A 14864-nucleotide genomic window follows, 5' to 3' on the forward strand; every position below is an offset into this window, starting at 1 on the left:
AAGATTGGTTGTATGAACTAGCCCCCGGAACTGTCACATCATGGGAGAGTATGAAAAGGGCGTTTTTGGAGAAGTTTTTCCCAACTTCTCGAGTCATTCTTTTACGTAAAAGAATTAGTGGCATTCAGCAAAATCAAGGTGAATCATTTCCAACTTGTTATGAACGTTTCAAAACCCTTGTTGCTTCATGTCCACAACACCAAATGAAGGAGGAGCTTCTTCTTCAATATTTCTACGAAAGGCTTCTACTAATTGAACGTCAAATGCTAAACGCCTCAGCGGGTGGAGCTTTAGTGGACAAAACACCTATGGTCGCCAAGACTCTCATTGCCAACCGAGCTTTGAATGCTCAACAATACGAAGGAGTTGGCCAAAGAGACATGCCACGGCAGCAACAAGTTAATGAGGTAAGTGCTATTTCCGAACTTCAAAATCAAATGGCTAATCTTACTTCTCTTCTTTCGCAGGTGGTTGAAATACCAAAGGTACAAAGTGTGGCTGTTTGTGGCGTGTGCTCCATGAATGGACATCTCACGGACAAGTGCGCTCAATTGATTGAGAACGGAGGGTGGGAATCTACCAATACAGTGGGTTATGGGAACCAAAACCAACCAAGTAGCGATCCTTTCTCTAACACATACAATCCCGGTTGGAGAGATCATCCAAATTTCAAATGGAGGGAGCCACAAGAACCCCAACAACAAAGCACATTTAGGCAGCAACCTCCAGGATTCTACCAAAGGCCATATGCACCCACACCACCCCAAGCACAACCTACACAACCCAAATCAGGTTCGTCCATAGATAATGATCAAAATTTTCAATTACTAACTTCTATGGCGCAGGGAATGCAAATAGGGACAAAAAGGTTGATGAATTAGAAAAGCAAGTAAGGCAGATTGCAGAGTTCATGGGCCAATTTAGAGAGCAAGGCAAGTTGCCTAGTTCAACCGTTGTCAACCCAAAATGAGGATTCGAATCTGCCAAAACAATCATGTTGCGAAGTGGAAAACAATTTGGAACGGCCTCACAACCCTCTAAATCAGCCCCAACGGAGGATGAAAAGTTGCAATTTGAGGAAGGGGAGCAAGAACAAGGCACAGCAAGGGTAGAAAACACCATGCCGCAGCCACCCAAACTACACCATTCGGCTTCCAAGGGTAAGGATGTTCCAAATTCGATTATTTCTAATGTTATTCCTCCAAATGTACCATTTCCTCGTAGATTCATGCAAAAAAAGAAAGAGAAGGTTGAAAAGGGCATTTTAGAGACATTTAGAAAAGTACAAGTCAATATACCACTTTTGGATGCAACTAAGCAAGTTCCAAGGTATGCTAAGTTTTTAAAAGAACTTTGCACTACTAGGAAGAGAATTTCGAACCAAGAGGTTGTGAAGGTAAGTGAAAATGTCTCAGCCATCTTGCAACGTAAATTGCCCCCTAAATGCAAAGATCCGGGTAGTTTTACAATTCTTTGTGTTATTAGCAATAATCGTTTTGAACATGCCATGCTAGACTTAGGTGCATCTATTAATGTTATGCCTTACTCAATTTATGCATCTATGAACCTAGGTGAGTTAAAAAACGATGGCGTGATTATTCAATTGGCCGATAGATCTAATGCCTATCCAAAGGGTGTTTTGGAAAATGTTTTAGTGCAGGTTAATCATCTAATCTTTCCGGCGGATTTCTACGTGCTAGAAATGGAAGAATCAAACCATGCCCAGTCATTGCCAATTCTTCTTGGTCGCCCCTTTATGAAAACCGCCCGCACGAAGATTGATGTGTTTAATGGGACTTTGACAATGGAATTTGATGGGGAAGTTATTAATTTCAATCTTTTTGAATCTATCAAGTACCCTATTGATGATCATTCATGTTTTGCTATTGATGTAATTGATTCGTTGGCGCATGACCATTTTGAACAATTGAACGAAGATGCACTTGAATTGGTCATTACAAGAGGAATGGAACTCAAAGACAAGGAATTAGGGTCATTGCCTACCCACGGCATGCATGGAGTGCACCATGCCGTGCCCCCTAGTGTTGACATGATTGAGATAGTGGCTGCCCTTGAGTCATTGCCACTACAATCTGGTAAGTCTTCGGACCCAATTTCAATTCCAATTTCGACTAATAAGCCCATTCCTTCAGTTGTGCAGCCACCTTCCCTTGAACTTAAACCATTGCCAAGCCATTTGAAGTATGTTTTCTTGGGAGATCAAAAGACCTTGCCCGTCATCATATCCTCCTCACTCACGGCACAAGAAGAAGGTAAGTTAGTGAGGGTGTTAAAGGAGTACAAAACTGCAATTGGTTGGACCTTGGCCGACATCAAGGGAATAAGCCCGACCACATGTGTGCATGCATCGTATACTTTTGGAGGAGAGGTCCAAGGCATCTCGAGAGGCTTAACGCCGACTCAACCCTCCAATGATGGAAGTTATGAAGAAGGAGATAATCAAGCTCTTGGATTGTGGAGTGATCTATCCAATTTCAGATAGTCGGTGGGTGTCTTCGGTGCAATGTGTTCCAAAGAAATCCAGAGTAACTGTGGTGACAAATGCCGAAAATGAGCTTGTTCCTACTCGAATCCAAACAGGTTGGAGGGTTTGTATTGACTATAGGAAGCTCAATGCCACTGCAAGGAAGGATCATTTTCCCTTGCCATTCATTGATCAAATGCTTGAAAGGTTAGCGGGTTATGCTTTTTATTGTTTTCTTGATGGATATTCAGGTTATAATCAAATTGTGATAGCTCCGGAAGATCAAGAGAAAACCACTTTCACATGCCCCTTTGGTACATTTGCTTATCGTCGCATGCCATTTGGTTTATGTAATGCACCTGCCACATTTCAAAGATGCATGATGAGCATATTTTTATATTATGTTGAGAAAATTATTGAGGTTTTTATGGATGATTTCAGCGTTTTTGGTGATTCATTTGATGGTTGTTTGAATAATTTTAGTTTGATTTTAAAACGATGCATTGAAACTAACCTTGTGTTAAATTGGGAAAAATGTCATTTCATGGTTAAACAAGGCATAGTTTTAGGTCATATTATTTCTGAAAAAGGTATTGAGGTAGATAAGTCAAAGATAGATCTTGTGCGTCACTTACCCTCTCCTACTTCGGTTAGAGAGGTTCGTTCGTTCCTTGGACATGCAGGTTTTTATAGAAGGTTCATCAAGGATTTCTCAAAGGTCTCCTGATAGGAGCATATTCATGCGACTTAAATGGCTTGTTCTCGTACATTTACGTTATGTTTCTTTAGTTATTTTAGTCCTTTATGCTTCTTTTGTGTGTTTTCAGGATCATAAGATGTTTTTGACGAAAGGATGCATTTTGGAGTAGTTTGGGGCATTAAATGGATTGCATATGCTTAAAGCCAAGTAGATGGACGAAATTGAAGACCAAACTATCATCACCACATATCATACACTTATCATAACAACATATCATACACTTATCATAACAACATATTATTCACTTATCATCACTTATCATAATCATTCACTTATCACTTATCATAACCATACACTTATCACTTATCATAACCATACACTTATCACTTATCATACCCATAATCATCTACACCTTGCAGCCATAATCATTTACACCTTGCAACCACATTCATCTCCAAAAACACCATCATTGCCGTGCACCTCCCTTGCCATTTTCAGCCATCACACTTCATCATTGCAGCCACCATTCACCCTAGTTGTCAATCACATACTTTCCCATTGTATAATTCATCCACATGCATCTTTAATCAACAAACAAATCAGCCACAACACACAAACACACCCTTTGTCGTGCACATCACCATACAATTCCAGCATTCCACCAAGTTTTCCTAGCTATTTTTCACATGCATTCATTCATAATCATTCACTCACCTTGCAGCCACATTTCCACCCACCTCCTAGCTGTCATGTTCCCTCTTATTTACCTATAAATAAGCATCCATTGCAGCCACAATTCATTCATTCCATTCACAACACAACACACAACACAAACACAACCTTGTGCCGTGCATCACCTTCCATTTCTGCACCATTTCTTCTCCTCCATTGCAGCCACTCCAACCATTCCCCACTCCATTCCACATACACCTAAAGCCCTAAACATCTCCTTAGACCTTGTGCCACAACGAAGAGGAAGAGAAGAGTGCCTAAAACGTTCATACAATTCAAGTTTGAGTTGTTGGAATGTTTGGGTGTTTCTTTGATTTCAATGTTTAAATTCAATTCTCTTTGTTTTGTACGTATGAGGAATGGAAGAGAAGAGTGCCTAAACGTTCATACAATTCAAGTTTGAGTTGTTGGAATGTTTAGATGTTTCTTTGATTTCAATGTTATGAGGAACTAAACCCCCTTTAGCTAGGGGGTGATTCGAAACTATGTTTATGTTTGCAATATGAATTGATTAACTTTCGTTGGAATTTCATAAGTTGTTGATTCAATTTGTTTAACCGTTTGATTGATAACTTATTTATGTATGTTTATTAAGAACGTGCGCTTAATTTTCATGCATGAATATGACGCTAGAATATAAGTGAGTTTCACCTAATCGTTATGAACTTATATTCACAAGTAGTGGAAGTTGCTTATAAACAATCGCGTTAAATGAATTCTTGGCACGAGTTTCATGCTCATCATAGTAACGAATGCCTCGTCAACACTTATAGTTTTCATAATGCTTAATGATCTTTGATTGTATCTTTATTGTGCTGTTCACGTAAAAGACTTTTGGAGAATGTTGTGAATTGCGTTGCGCAAACCCATCCAATTCATTAACTTAAGGAAAACTTGACGGTTAATTTAAGCGGACCTAATTGACCCGGGGCGTTGAGTTTCATAATTTATTGAAAGACCAACTGAGAATCAATCTTGTCTGCAAGTGTAACATGTGTGGAGAAGAACCCCTTAGCTAGCCTTCATTCCATTCATTAAATCCATATTCGTTTTACAATCTGCTTAGTTTATTAACTTGTTTTGTTATTTCAATTTTCGTCAAATCAAACTTCCCCCCTCCCCCATATTTTGTTAAGTCTTAGTCATTTGATTTGTTTTAAGTATTTTACGTTGTTTAGTTTTGCATTCTTTGAGTCTAGTATAGTGTTTTATATTGTGTTTTTACGTTTTTGAGTCAAATCCAAGTGATTAACAATCCCTCCTAATCCCCGGTCTAGAACGATCCCTACTTATACTTATACTACAATTGTCAAAAAGAGGGTTTAATTTGTGTGTGTATAAATCTCGCATCATCTCCCAACCTCCATGCCGCCTCCTACAAAAAGATGCACCTTTCGACTTCACCAAGGAGTGCACGGCAGCTTTCCAACTCCTTAAGGACATGCTAACCACGGCACCCGTCATTGTGCCACCGGATTGGAGCCTTCCATTTGAGCTAATGTGTGATGCATCCGACTATGCGTTAGGAGCTGTTTTGGGCCAAAGGAAGGACAAGAAGCCGCATGTTATCTACTACGCGTCCCGGACGTTGAATGACGCTCAATTGAACTATTCGACCACTGAAAAATAACTTCTTGCCATTGTCTTTGCTTTAGATAAATTTCGATCATATTTACTTGGTACTAAGGTTATTATTTTCACTAATCATGCAGCTTTAAAGTACTTGTTCACCAAGAAGGAAGCCAAACCACGGCTAATTCGATGGATGCTACTTCTTCAAGAGTTTGACATTGAAATCAAGGACAAAAAGGGAAGTGAAAATGTAGTGGCTGACTACCTAAGCCGTATGATACATGAGGAGGAACCGTACCCTATTGTAGAAACCTTCCCGGACGAGCAATTGCTATCCATTAAGGTAAGTGAGCCTTGGTATGCGGATTTGGTAAATTATTTGGTGACTAAACAAGTTCCTAACACTCTAAATAGAAACCAACGTGATAAATTGAAAAAAGATGCTAGGTTTTATATTTGGGATGATCCATACTTGTGGAAATATTGCTCGGATCAGATTATACGTAAGTGTGTGCATGACATGGAATTCAATTCTATTTTAACATTCTGTCACACTTATGCATGTGGGGGACACTTTGGGACACAACGCACAGCCCTTAAGGTTTTAGAATGTGGATTCTATTGGCCAACTTTATTTAAGGATGCTAGAACCTTTTGTATGTCTTGTGATCGTTGCCAAAGAATGGGTAACATTAGTGCAAAGGATCAAATGCCGCAAAATATTATACTTCCTGTTGAAATTTTTGATGTTTGGGGCATTGATTTTATGGGTCCTTTTCCTTCCTCGCATGGTTTCCTTTATATCTTATTTGCTGTGGATTATGTGTTGAAGTGGGTGGAAGCAAAAGCCACCCGAACTAATGATTCTCGAGTGGTTGCAGATTTCATTAGAACTAACCTATTTGCAAGGTTTGGAATGCCACGAGTGATCATAAGTGATGGAGGGTCTCACTTTTGCAATCGAACCATTGAGGCTTTGCTCAAGAAGTACAACGTCGCGCATAGGGTTTCAACACCTTATCATCCTCAGACCAATGGGCAAGCCGAGGTTTCAAATAGGGAGATTAAGCAAATTCTAGAAAAAACTGTGGGCCCTACAAGGAAGGATTGGAGTGTACGGTTGGATGATGCGTTGTGGGCATATCGCACGGAATATAAGACCCCCCTGGGCATGTCCCCATTTCGGCTCATTTATGGCAAACCATGCCATCTTCCCGTGGAATTGGAGCACAAGGCGCACTGGGCCATCAAGACATTCAACATGGACATTGATGTTGCTGGAATTCACAGGAAGCTCCAGTTGAATGAATTAAAAGAGATTAGGAACGAGGCGTATGAAAACGCTCGAATTTACAAGGAGAAGACAAAGGCTTTCCATGATAAGATGATTCGAGGCAAATCATTCTCCATTGGGCAGAAAGTGCTACTATTTAATTCTCACCTTCGCTTGTTTCCTGGTAAGTTGCGTTCTAAGTGGGTTGGCATGTTTGTTATTACTAATGTCTTTCCTTATGGTGCAGTCCAAGTTCAAAGCTTGAAAACAGGACAAGAGTTCAAGGTGAATGGTCATCGATTAAAGCCCTACTATGAGAATTTCGAGGAGCATGTTGTGGACGATGTACCCCTCCATGCCGTGGGTACTACTAGTGAAGCTTAGCATGGCGTATTCGTCTGGCTGGAAGACGTTAAAGCAAGCGTTTCTTGGGAGGCAACCCATGTATTCGACAAGGAGAAGATGGAACCTTCATTCCAAACCCAGATTTACGTTTCTAAACCCTTCTCCTTGCTGTTTATTTTATCATGCTTAGTTGCTTATTATTTGTTTGCTTTTATGTGAGTCTTTGTATGACATACTTGAAGGAAGGAACTCAAACAAACGCTACATTCCTGAGAGACTTGAGCCTAAACGTTTATTTGGAGAGTTATTAATTTGTGCATTCTTGTTTTCTAAAGTCGTTGCATGATCTCATTATTCTTTGCTTGGTTGCTACTTAGAATGCGTTTCATCACTATAGTTCCAAATACTAGAACTTATACCCGTTTTATTCAAAGCATGAAATTGATTAGCCTAACAAATAACAAGATGAAGTTGTGTAGTAGTCACCACCATAGCCAAATAGCCGAATCCATTTGTAGTATAGGTTTAAACCCCTTTGAGCCTTATTTAGCCTATTTTCTTGTTAACCACATCATCCTTACCTAGCCTAGAATAGGACTTTCCATACCCTTGTTCTTGAAGTATAGTGGAGCATAACTTAGAAGGAATTCCTTTTGAGTGACATTTGTGCAGAAAACAAGTGTGGGGGAAGGGATTTTGTGAGTGTGTGTGTGCCAAAGTCTTAAAAGAGGCACGAGAAAAAGAAAGAAAAAAAAAACGAAAAGAAAAAAAAATTGTGAAAAAGAAGAAAAAGAAGAAGAAAAGAAAGAAAATGAGTGAAAATAAGTGAGAATGAACTCACAAGTATGATTGTTGAAGAAAGGGTCCAAAAAGTTTGAATATGGCCTTAAGTTTTGTGGGATTCCCCCTTGGGTGTTTAAAGTAGTTTCTGCATTCTAAAGTGAATTCCAAGTGCCTAATTCAATACTTTGCTCACTATTGCTTTAAGAATGTTTGTTTATCCTTCACCTTTCGTTGTTAGCCAATACCCTAGCCTCGTTACAACCCTTTGACTTCTATCTTGATTGTTATGTGTTTCAATATGTGGAGTTTAAAATTGGTTTGAGCATATGGTATCCCTGGTTCTTGCGCCTAAGTAGTGGCGTTCCATTCATGAGATCATATATATATATATACACACATGTTAATAATTCCAGAAAATGCTTTCCTTGTTATAACATATGTGAGTGATCGTCTACATGTTTACATCAATCTTCTCACATATACCTAGTGTATGGAGTGTAGTCAGAAAATCTGTGGGAAAATCGAGAGTACATCTAGGAAGGAATTGAGGGAATTCTCTAAGGCATGTTACTACATTCAAAATGTTGTTTTAATTGATTAAATGCAAGCTAGTGAATGGTGACTATGATTAAGTATGCTCGAGGGTAAGGATTGCTTAAATCTATGTGAGTGGTGATCTTTGACATGTTATGTCTCATTGGAAATCCCTGAGGCGAACGTTTGAAGGTTTAGATTGTTTGTTTTGTTACTTTTTGTTGTTTATTTTGCTCGAGGACTAACAAAAGATAAGTGTGGGGGAATTTGATAGTACCATATTTAGGCGACTTAACTAGCTTATTCTTGTGCATTTGTGCTATTATTTCTTAGTTAATGTCTTATTACAACTCAATTTCGTGTGTTTGTAGGTCCTATGGGTTAAAGTACCAAGGAAGTGCATTTTGGTGCATTTTGGAGCAATTTTGGACACTATGTGGATAGCTTGCATATGGGCCAACATGGATGGACGAATTTGGACTTCACCGAATGTGGATAGCTTGCATAAATATGATGCTAGGGTATAAGGAAACTTCACCTAATCGTTGGGAACTTATATTCATGAGTAGTTAAGATTGTTGATCACAATTATGTTAAGTAAATTCTTGGCATAAGTATCATGCGCTTTCATAGTTACGAATGCCTCGTCAACACCTATGATTTCCATAGAACCTAATGATCTTTGATTGTCTTTCTATTATGCGCTTTCGTATAGAAAACGTTTAAGGAATAATTTGATTGCAATGCGCTAATTCCATTCAATTCAATGACCTAAGGGAAATCTGAGAGTTAATTTAAGCGTACCTAATTAACTTGGGGTGTTGAGGTTCATAATTCATTGAATAAGCAACTGAAGATTGTGTTGTATACAACTATGCCATGTGTGGAGAAAAACCTCCTAGCCATCTCACCATCCACCTAATTCCATCAATTTCGTCCAAATCTGCCTAGTTTACATTATTGTTTTGTTTGTTTGATTGTCGTCCAAAACCAAATCCCCAATTGTCTTAGAGTGTCTAATTGGTTCAAATATGTTTTAGATTGTGTTTTTAAGAGTTTTGAGTCAAGTTAGAACCAATTTTCGTCCAAGTTTGTGTTAAGTCTCAAAACTGCCCAGTTTGTGTTTTTAGGCAGTTTTGAGTGCTTTTAGCCTATTTTGAGTCTTGTGAACTTGTTTGAGTTTTTTTTTAAGTGAGTTAAGTGTTTTAAAGGTCAGTTTTATTTATTTGAGTCAGTTTAGAGTGTTTAGCAATCCCTCCTAATCCCCGGTGTAAGAACGATCCCTACTTATTTATATGCTACAATTGTCAAAAGAGGGTTAATTTGTGTGTTAAGTTAATTTTCGCATCAAATTTTGGCGCCGTTGCCGGGGATTAGCAACTTTGCTAATCCCTTGTTATTTCTTTTTAGTTATTTTCGTGTGTTATTGGTTTTAGTTTCTAACTTGTTTGCTTTCTTGTTTTAGGCACTAGTTTATGACTCGGAGTTCTCAACCGGTTCATGCGCATATCTTAGACTTTGACGACGATTTTGAGCAATCCTTGAGAAGAAAGAAGAATCAACAAGAGCCTCAACCACCTCAACCTGCACCTGAGCTTGAAGATTTGGAGAGCAAATCTTTCCCAAAAATTAATTAATTAATGCCTTGCTTTTTCTCCCTTTAAATATATGTTTCTGCTGCAAAAACCAACCATTCATTCAACCATTCCATCCATCCTTCACACACACAATTCCGCACCAGCCATCTATCACACACCATAACCCAATTTCAGCCACAACCAACCTTGTGCCGCAACTTCTCAAGGAGAAGGAGAAAGGAGAGAAAACCCTTGAAGCCGTGCCTGCCATTCAAGTTTTGGATTGTTGGAGCGTTTCTAGGTGTATTCAATCTTTTGTTTTCAATGTTTAATTTAAGTTTTTTTTTTGTTTAAGTGCGAATATGAGTAGCTAAACTCATTTTTGCTAGAGGAGAATTCAAAGCCATGAACATATTTGCAATATGAATTGATTACTTCCAGTTGTGATTAAATTGTGTAAGCAATTTACTTAACTGTTTGATTCAGAACTTATTCTTGTTTGTTGATTAAGGATGCATACTTAGTTTGCATACATGAATTTAATGCTAGAATATAAGGGAGTTTCACCTAATTGTTATGAACTTATATTCATAAGTAGTGGAGGTTGCTAGTCACAATCGTGTTAAGTAAATTCCTAGCAGGAGTATCATGCTATTCATAGTTACGAATGCCTTGTCAATGCTTATGATTTTCACTAAGCTTAATGATCTTTGATTGTATCTCTATTATGATGTTCATGTAGGGAACTATTGAAGAATAATTTGGTTGCCGATGCATTATCCATCCAATTCAATGACTTAAGGAAAATCTGAGGGTTAATTAGTGTTGTTCACGGTTAATCTAGGGCATTGAGGTTCATGGTTTATTGGAAAAGCAACTGGAAATCAATTTGTATGCAAGTGTGTTATGCGTGGAGAAGGACCTTCTAGCTAGCCAATCACCCATAATTTCCCCAAATTTCATGCCAAACTTGTTTAAGTCTTTAATCTACTTGTCTTTACTTTAAATTCGTCAAAAACCCAATCCCCTTTACTTTGTTGTGTCAAATTAGTTAGAATATGTCCAAACTTGTGTTTTAAGTGTTTTGAGTCAAGTTAAAATTAATTTTTGTCCAAATCACCCTTTAGTGTCTAGTTTGAGTCTATTTGATTATTTTGTGCTGTTTTGAGTCTCTTTAGTTTGTTTCGAGTTCTTTGAGTCTAGTTAAGTGTTTTCAAGCCTAGTTTGTTTCAAGTTCTTTGATCTGGGTTGAAAGTAGCCAGATCCTCTATATGTCTTTGAGTTCCTACAATCTAAGTATTGGCGTGTGCCCTAAGTAATAAAACTTCTAAAGATGACACAATATCTACTTCTAGATATCATCTAGGATTCTTCCAGCTTATAACAAAGATTCTTTCCTACAAAGGTTTCTCTCATGGTTGGTATAAATGTGCCCTTCTAGGGTTTGTCTCTAGTAACGCAAACATCGCACTCTAATTTTCTTGTCCACTACTTGAGTCTTATATTTGTTTATTAACTTGACATTCGAAAAGTCTTTGGCATGCATGCCTCCTCCTCGGAGTTTCAAGCTTGCTCACAGTTGTTTGTTGTTTTATAAGTTCCTAAGATTTATTCCTCCATTATTCACGGTGGGGCGCAAATTTGGTTCCAACAATTGGTGTTTTCATTGAAAGTGAACTTATATTCCTCTCAATCAAATCACTTTACCCCTATAGAGACCCCTCATAAACCATCATACTGTGTTCGTGTCATCCTCATGCATGATGACAGCCTCAGGAACGATGGGGTTTCGGCCATAGATCCTATATGGGAAGATCTAATGGAAATATGTCCACTTGTGGAAGACATCTGAGGGAGCCCTGTAGCAAAAGAACGAGCAAGACTCGTTGATCTAAAGATGTGAGTGAAAGATCTTGAAGATGTTGTCTCCCATTTTAAGGAGGCATCGGTCTATGCAATTCCCATTCAGATCCCAAAAAAATTATTGATCTGAACCCAGATGCATCGCTCCAACGACCTGCTCTCGAAAGACAACACAAAAAATCTAGAAGGCTTTTTGGCCTTTATCTTGCCCGGTACATTGTGCAAGAAGCCTCGAATGGTGGCTTCCATTAACAAACCACAAATTATTGACTTTAACATCTTGGTGTTCTCCTTTTGAGACTTGGAAGATATCCACTCTCCCCATGATGATGCCCTTGTTGTCAAGGTACAAATCTTTAACGCCTTAGTCAGCCAGGTCTTGGTGGACAACATATTAGGAGTAAACATCCTCTTCAAAGATGTCGCTGAGAAAATGAGCATTTTTTACAACACCAACAAGGGAAAAACCACTATCTACACCTTCAATGGGCCACCGTCCGATCCCTGGGGACATTGAACCTATGGTTCAGGCAGAACTTTACAACCATCTGGTAACCTTCCAAGTTATAGACCGCCCAACTTAACACAACGTCATTCTTGGTCAAAACTAGCTGTACAAGATGAGGGTCGTTTTGTAAACTTACCACCAGCTACTCCGCTACCCCATTCCAGTTGGGGTAAAGGAGATAAGGGAGACCAAGCAATGGTGCGCTGTTGCGCTTTTGAGAGCATGAACATAATCCGGAAATGAGAGTAAAGCTCTAGCACTCCCATGGATAAGTCAGCATAGCAATCACAGTCAGCGAGTTAACAGACGAGTTACAAAGAATAAGACCTATATCTCGACCCCCAAGACTACAGCACTTTGAAATCAAAGGCTTATGAGGACGCCATATAAATTAGCCTTGATCCCAACAAGCTGGAGCACAAAGCCAGGATCGAATCAAACCTGACCAATCGAGAGAAAGAAATATTCACTAACTTCTCACGAGCCAACAAATATGTGTTTACCTGGTCCGCAGAAAATATACCCACGATCGATCCTTCCATGATCTACTATTGCCTCCACTTGATCACAACTGCCAGACCAATTATCTAGTGTAAGCGAAATCACAGAATTGAATGAAGCAAGATGATAGAATCCGAGATCGTCGAACTCAAGGAAACTAACTTCTTTGTTGAAGTACATTATCCAAACTGGTTGGCCAACGTCGTGCTAGTGCAGAAGAAAAATGGCAAATGGAGAGTATGCGTAGACTTCACTGATTTGAACAAGGTATACCCAAAAGATCCTTATCCTCTTTCACAAATTGGCTTGTTAGTAGATTCGACAGCAGAGCATGAGCTGCTAAGTTTCATGGATGCTTAGGCTGGACAAAATCAGATAAAGATAAATGAGTTAGACATGGAAGCAAGGTCCTTTGTTATTGACGAGGTACATGGTACAAAGTTATGCCTTTTGGTCTTAAAAATATATGGGCAACCTATCAAAGGCTTGTCAATCAAATCTTCAAGGAAAAGATTGGAAAGACAATGGAAGTTTACATAGATGATATGGTCGTCAAGAGCACAGAAAAGAAGTACCACCTGACCCACCTCTAAGAGTCATTTGGTCTGCTCTAGAAATACAACATGAAGTTAAATCCAAAAAAAGTGCCTTCGGAGTAGCATCGGTAACTTTCACTTACTTACCATGTTCACAGTTGTTGGCTTGATCTCAAGACGGGAAAGTTATCGCAAAGCTTATATAGATGTAGACAGTTTTGCAAACATTTGACAATATTGTGGAGCCAAAAATAATCATAAGGCGACATGTGGATTTTTGGATAGAAGAGGATAAAAATACCCTTGAGGCATACTAGGATTCCTACACGCGAGCAGCAGGCAATCATCCCTCAACCAAGTCAAAAGTGCCTAAAATAGGTAACAAATTCAAAACTATTTCATCCACCCTCATCCTATATTCTTATCTGGGCTCAAAATAATATTTTGGGCCAAGCTTAGGTTCAGTCCAAAGCTTTTCCAAATATATCATGGGCTGCCTAATGGTCCGAAGCTATTCAGTAAAGGTGATCGAGTCCTATTACAAGCAGGAGTAGTTTAGATGAGTGAATGGGTCGAAGAAGTCCCAATGTAATAAGGGGTCCTAGGGCAATATGGATTTCCGACCGGCAATGAATACGGCCTGAAAAGGGGGTAAGTTCAAAGTCCTAGTAAGAGTAGGATTGATCGAGACAAAGTTGGATAAGAATAAGAAGTCCTAATCCGAATGTGGTTTCAACTCAATCTTGAAGAGGATTTGTTGCTATAAATAGAGAGAAGAGTGTATCATTCAAGCCCCCTTTAATTCAACACACAATTGCTCTGCACAAACCTCTCAAAAATCTTGAGAATTTTTATTTTCTTTTTCCGCCACACATCTTCAATTTGGATAAACAGCACTGTGAAGGCAATCGGCGAACATCTTCAGTTTGGATAAACAACACTGTTGCAATAGAATCAGCCGACCGAGAAGCACCTTCAGTTTGGATAAATAGCACTGCGTCGAGGCCGACTGGTTATCTATCCAAGTCTCGATCGAGAAGGGTTTCCGAATCCTTATTGGCAGAGGTCATCTTATTAGCCTTCTCGACAAAGTAAGGTGTTACGAGTTACGACATTTAGCACATTGAATGCCGAGAGATTGTATGATTGGATACTCATAAGTAAGTTTCAGAGTTCGGAATTCTGACGGTCGAAGCACATTTACCATCAAGACATACATCACATTTGAGTACTTGTGTTCATATAGTCTGGTGTCGATTCGTGAACTTCGCAAAATTAGTAGCCTTGTCTTCAAATATAATCACTATGACCGAATTTGGAGCCGACGATTCGTGAACTTCGCAAAATTAGTAGCCTTGTCTTCAAGCTCGAGAATCCAAAGGCTGAGACTTGTTCCTTCCTCGGCCACAGTAGCAAAATCAAGAATTCAGCAATGCACTCAACGCAGCATCAACA

At 39.1% G+C, this 14864-nt stretch overlaps 1 protein-coding gene across 1 annotated transcript; it reads left to right on the forward strand.

The window, feature by feature from the left end:
* Positions 1–203: 203 nt before the first annotated feature.
* LOC137732828 (uncharacterized) lies at positions 204–7146 on the forward strand. Its single transcript, XM_068472088.1, has 7 exons — positions 204–407; positions 468–792; positions 846–932; positions 1572–2096; positions 2500–2601; positions 5630–5832; positions 6475–7146. Exons 1-7 carry the CDS (start codon positions 204–206, stop codon positions 7144–7146), a joined length of 2118 nt encoding a protein of 705 aa, XP_068328189.1.
* Positions 7147–14864: the final 7718 nt, after the last annotated feature.

This window comes from Pyrus communis, chromosome 4 (assembly GCF_963583255.1).
Source record: "Pyrus communis chromosome 4, drPyrComm1.1, whole genome shotgun sequence".
Lineage (NCBI taxonomy): Eukaryota > Viridiplantae > Streptophyta > Magnoliopsida > Rosales > Rosaceae > Pyrus > Pyrus communis.